This window comes from Apium graveolens, unplaced genomic scaffold, assembly GCF_009905375.1.
Source record: "Apium graveolens cultivar Ventura unplaced genomic scaffold, ASM990537v1 ctg267, whole genome shotgun sequence".
Lineage (NCBI taxonomy): Eukaryota > Viridiplantae > Streptophyta > Magnoliopsida > Apiales > Apiaceae > Apium > Apium graveolens.
The window spans coordinates 33,596-39,270 of NW_027417761.1; the positions used below are offsets into that span (position 1 = coordinate 33,596).

The 5,675-nt window shown below is 32.9% G+C and overlaps 1 protein-coding gene across 1 annotated transcript; it reads right to left on the reverse strand.

Annotated features, from left to right (window-relative positions):
- Window positions 1-529: 529 nt before the first annotated feature.
- Window positions 530-1,678, reverse strand: LOC141700659 (uncharacterized). Its single transcript, XM_074504370.1, has one exon. The coding sequence runs from the start codon at window positions 1,676-1,678 to the stop codon at window positions 530-532; it is 1,149 nt and encodes a 382-aa protein (XP_074360471.1).
- Window positions 1,679-5,675: the final 3,997 nt, after the last annotated feature.

Below are 5,675 nucleotides of genomic sequence, written 5' to 3' on the forward strand. Positions count from 1 at the left end.
TGTAATGCAACACCTCGAAGGCCAATAGCACATTATCCGTTATATTTCTACCTGGGACAAAAGCTGATTGACTTTCTGAAATAATGCCAGGCAAAATACCTTTCAGCCTATTTGCAAGAACCTTAGCTAACACCTTGTACAAAACATTGCAAAGTGCTATCGGACGTAGATCTTTCATCTCATTGGCATTGTCTTTCTTTGGAATAAGCACTATATTTGTATTATTAAAATCAAGGGGAAAAGCCAAATCTTCCAACCACTGCTTACAACATTGAAAAACGTCCTTACCAAATAGATGCCAAAAATGTTGATAGAACGCCGGATTCAACCCATCTGGTCCAGCACTCTTGTCTGGATGCATTTGCTTTATGGCAACTGATAATTCCTCCATCGTTAACTCTGCTATAAGTTTTCTGTTCTAATCCTCCGTTATAACACTTTCATGAAATTCCATACTAGCAATATCCGCTCTCCCTGCATCCTCAAAAACCTTATTAAAGTATCTCCTTATAACCTCACACATATCTTCTTACTTAGTAACCACCTCCCCATTCTCATTTTTAAGTTTGTCAATCTGATTCTTCTTCCTCCTACCTGTAGCATAGGCATGAAAAAATTTCGAGTTCGAGTCACCATCTTGGAGCCAAAATGATTTGGCACGTTGCTGCCAATATAGTTCCTCACTTAACAACAAATCTTCAAGAATTTTCTTTTCCTCAAAATATCTGCTCGTCCTGGTTGCATCTGCACAATCCTCAAATAAAGCCACTAACTCCTTCTGTTTTCTGATTTTCTCACGAAACTTGTTGAAAAACCTTTTCCCCCATTTCTCCATAAAGGATGAAATCTCTACCAACTTTGAAAGAAAATGACTCGGGTTCAGATTTCTCCAATGCGCTGAGACTTCCTCATGGAAGTTTTCCTCCTTAAGCCAAATGTTTTCAAACCTAAACCTAAATTTCTTCCTCGAATGCTCTGTACTATAAAACTCTAGCTGGATAGGTTCATGATCAGAGTGCACACAGTGATGGACATTTAATTTACATAAGGGAAATAAGCTCCACCAAGATGTTGTAGCAAATGCCCTGTCTAATCTCTCCCTCACCCATTCTGGTTTGCCACGGCATTTCTCCCACGTATATTTTCCTCCCATAAGGTCCAACTCAATCAATCTATAATCCTCAATCGTTTGCTTGAACCCGTCTAACAGCGCCGGAGGATGAGCATGCGTCCCTTTCTTGTCATTCATACTAATCATATCATTGAAATCACCCACCACTACCCAGGGTAAAACAGACCTGTTTGCTATGGATTTCAACAGCTCCCAAGACTCCCTTCTTCGAGTCCGCTCCGGAAAACCGTAAAATCCAGTCAATCTCCACAAAACGTCATTAGCATTCATCACCTGAGCATCTATGTAATTACTTCCGAAGCCAACCACATTACACTTAACATTATTCTTCCATAACATAGCAACTCCGCCACTTCTGCCAACACAATCCACTGCCCAATAATTATCAAAGCCTAGCTTACTACATAAATGTTTTATTCTTTCTGTTTTCGACAACGTTTCCATTAAAAACACAATATTGGGTCTAAGAGACTTAATAACGTCTCTCAAAGCACGAACTGCACGAGAATTCCCCAATCCTCTGCAGTTCCAACTTATCGCATTCATGACGTCCGGCTAGCTTGCTGAGCAAGCTTAGCCAGTTGAGAGTTGTTTGTCATTGAATAATCCAAATCAGAAAGCACAACAACCTTAGAAGAGACAGCATCATTTGACTTATTTTTTAGCAATGGGTCGGACACTATACCAAGACCCCCTGGTGTATCCATTATATCATATTTATCCGGCCCACCTCGCATCCTTTTCGTATCAATTAAAAGCCCAGTCATTTCATCATTATCCAGCCCAATATCACCAATTACATTCAAATCTCCCCCCCTGACACCCTCATTAAAATTTTCCTTCCTACCTGCCATATCTGTCGTTGCTACAATTAAGGGATTAGTGTAATCCCTTTGATTTCGAACTTCCTGCCTCACTGTACCTCCTATAATCATGCTGTTATCCTCTCTCATGCAACTACCTTCCCCTGATTTCGGGCCTGAGTTATACCGCCCCTGACGTGCCTCCCACTCTGTATCATCCTCCGCCCGTAAATAACGACTCCTCGTCGGACCACCAGCCCTCCTGGTCGGAGCTCTGAGCCAACTCCCCCACTCCTTAACACCATCCTCCATCGTTCCAGAGAGAAATTTCCTACAGTATCTCTCTGTGTGGGTTAGCATTCCACAAGTAAAGCAAAAATCCCCTAATCGCTCGTACTTACATGACACCATTACATCCGTTCCATTCCTCTTCGTTATCTTTTTCTTGCGTTTGAGAGGCTTCCTGACATCCAACCTGACCCTTACACGCATAAATTCTCTCCATAGACTTGAGTTGTTCTTACTATCATACTCCAGGAACTCACCAAAGAAATCCCCCAACAGCTTCCCCACCACCTCTGTCATGAACCCAGACGGAATATCAAATAACTGCACCCAGATATTCACGTGCCACAGTGGGACATTTAGAGGTTCCACCCCATTTGGAATCTCTACAATCACAAGCATTGCGTTGTCAAAAGACCACGGCCCTCCCTTCACAACCCAACTCTTATCCTCCTTATGGAAAAATTGAAACAAGAAAACCCCCATCTCCAGTTCCTTAATATTCACTCCCAATGCCGGTCTCCACACATCTGCCATCTTTGTCCTCATAGCATTAACATTAATACTTTTCCCCGTCAAAAACCTACCCACCAAACATAAATCATACTTGTTGCCCTGTTCTTCTCCTTCCCCTTCAAACACAAACGCAGAATTCTCCTCTTCCTCAATATTCAAACCATCGAATTGATCATTCAAATCAATATAACGAGCCATATGAAAAACTCTCACGATTCACCTCAATATATAGAGATTGAACGAAGAGACCAACAAAACTCTCACAGTAATGGAGAGAATTATATCTTTACAAAAATTTTTATATATTTTTCTTTTAATCCACACCATACATTTCTTTCTCCTACTCCTTCACCCAACTCAATCTCATCTCACTCAATCTCATCTCTCTGCCATGTCTCTCTCTTCAGATACTCATCATAATAATTGTTAAATCCACTTGCAAGTTAATTGACTCATACTTCAAATTAAATATTTACTGGTCTAAAACCAGCGTTGTTTTATGTCATTGTTAATTTATTATTTTTGTTTCAGTATTTTATTAGTTATATTTATCAAAAGAGTTCATGTTGAAATAAGTATAACCGAATTTATTCTTATATTTTTCATTATATTATACTTCCTCCGTCCAAAATAAAAAGTGCATTTGACTTTTCTACGCGTACTTATAAAAGTTATAATTTCGCATATTTTTTCCTAAAATTTATTTTCTTCAATTAAAATTTAATATGTATATTTTTATTTAAAAAAGGAAAATTTGAATTTTTTTTGAGAGAGCTATCTTTTTTATTCACTTTGAAATAGGTGTAAAAAATCAAATGGACTTATATTTTGGGACGAAGGGATAGTTATTTTCAAAATTAGTTTTTAAAATAAATAATTTCATAAACTAACCGAGTAAATAGGTGTAGAAAAATATATACTCAACACAATTAAATAGGTCATGTGTTTTAATTTAAAGTTTTTTGTTTAGAATTATTTAGATTGCTAATAAAATTTAAATTTTGGACTAATTTGTATAAAACTATTATTATTATATCTAATTATTAATTTTATTTTAAAAAATTCGACCATAAGAATTTAAACAACCATGCAACTGAGTTTGCTCCAAACTGAAGTGATTATTTTATTAGTGATTTAACTTTGACAGCGTGTTAGTGCTAATTTTAAAATGTTACATACTTCGGTTTGGTGTGAGGTACAAACATGTACAGTCTATATGGCGGCTAACTTAATTTATTGTAACGGATGTGATTCACAAATTATTTTTAATTTTGTATAATGTTTTTGAAATTTGTTTTTATGAAAATTTTTAAAGTATAAATTTGTCATTTAAAATGTTTACTCGTATGATTTGATGATAAATATATAGACACACATATATATTAGTGATATCTTTTAATTAAATTAGGAATATTTTATATAAAAATAATATTATATATTGAAATATATAATTTCTTTGATATTTATTGGCGTGTACAAATGATAATTATGTTTTAGTTAGAAGATAAAGTTTAGCCTCAATAGTGTGAATAATCTTTAATTTGATTTTTGTCTTGCTTTAGCCCGAATTAATTATACACTTTATTTTGTTGTAGTCTAAGATTGATTATCCTGACCAAATTAAACTAATTATATTCAACTGTAATTTAATTTGTTTAATTTAGAATATATGAAATTAATTTAATTTAGCCCCAATAAAGGATAATATTATTTATTTTAGCTGGTTTAAATATTTTTGATTTTAATTTTGCTTCATCTTGTATTAGTTGTATAAATCTTTTTTAGCCCCATTGCCTATTTTATATTGTCTTATTTTATTTCGACATTATCATACAATATGTCGAATTATCTCTAGTTTCGGTTTAATAAAATAGTATAGATATTATAGGCATCAAAGAAATCCCGTAATTATATAAGGCCGTTATATCAAACAAATTCAAATAATTATTTGTAGTTTGTTTTGAATTTTATTTTCAGGTTGAATTTTATTTTGTTTTAGTACGGATGATTAATATATTATTTTTTAGCTTGATGTCACTATATTGACCAACAAATTATCATTCAGTTTTAATTTTGTTTAACCGGGTCAATAGTATAATTTTTCTAACTGTGCCCGTGGTATTTATTATTTTATTTTAACCCGATGCAGCAAAATAAATTAACCATATTTAGTATTTTAATTGTTTATTTTAGTTCGGATCAATTGTATAATTTTGTTTAAGTAAGGATGATTAGTGTATATTATTTTATTTTATCTCAAGCCATTCAACCTACCAACGAATTATTTTTTAATTTGAATTATATTTTAGATAGTTTAATAATATAATTTTTTTTGGACGAGGTGAATGGTATATATTATTTTTTGGCCCAAGGCCGTTATCCATATTTAATTTTATTTGTATCTTTTTAATTATTTGTTGGATGTTAATTTATTAATGAGAGTGTTTTATATTTTAAATATAATTATAAATTTAGAGTATGACCAAAATGCAGGTGATCAATAATATAACATTTTAATTTTGTTTTATCCTTTGAGTAATCATACCAACCAAATTCAACTAATTATATTTTATTTTATTTAGCCCGACGCTGTATACCAATCAACAAATTATATCTTGTTTTATCTTAATAAAATGGTATGAATATTATATATGTAGAAGTATGCACGTACGTAATTATACAAAATTTTATTTTAGCACGCATCAATACTTACATTATTTTATGTTAGTCCCACGCTAATTTGACCGACTAAATACAACTAATTATTTTTAGTTCATTTTTAATTTTATTTTAGCTTGGTTAAATATTATTTACTATTAAAGCAGATGAATCGTATATATTATTTATTTCAACCCAAGGTCATTATATAGACCAATAAATTATCTTTCGAATCTAATTTTGTTTTAACGTGGTTCAATATTGTATTTCTTTTAATCGAA

Coding starts and splice junctions, on each gene's coding strand:
- LOC141700659 (XM_074504370.1), bottom strand. CDS start 1,678: ATGAATGCGATAAGTTGGAACTGCAGAGGATTGGGGAATTCTCGTGCA.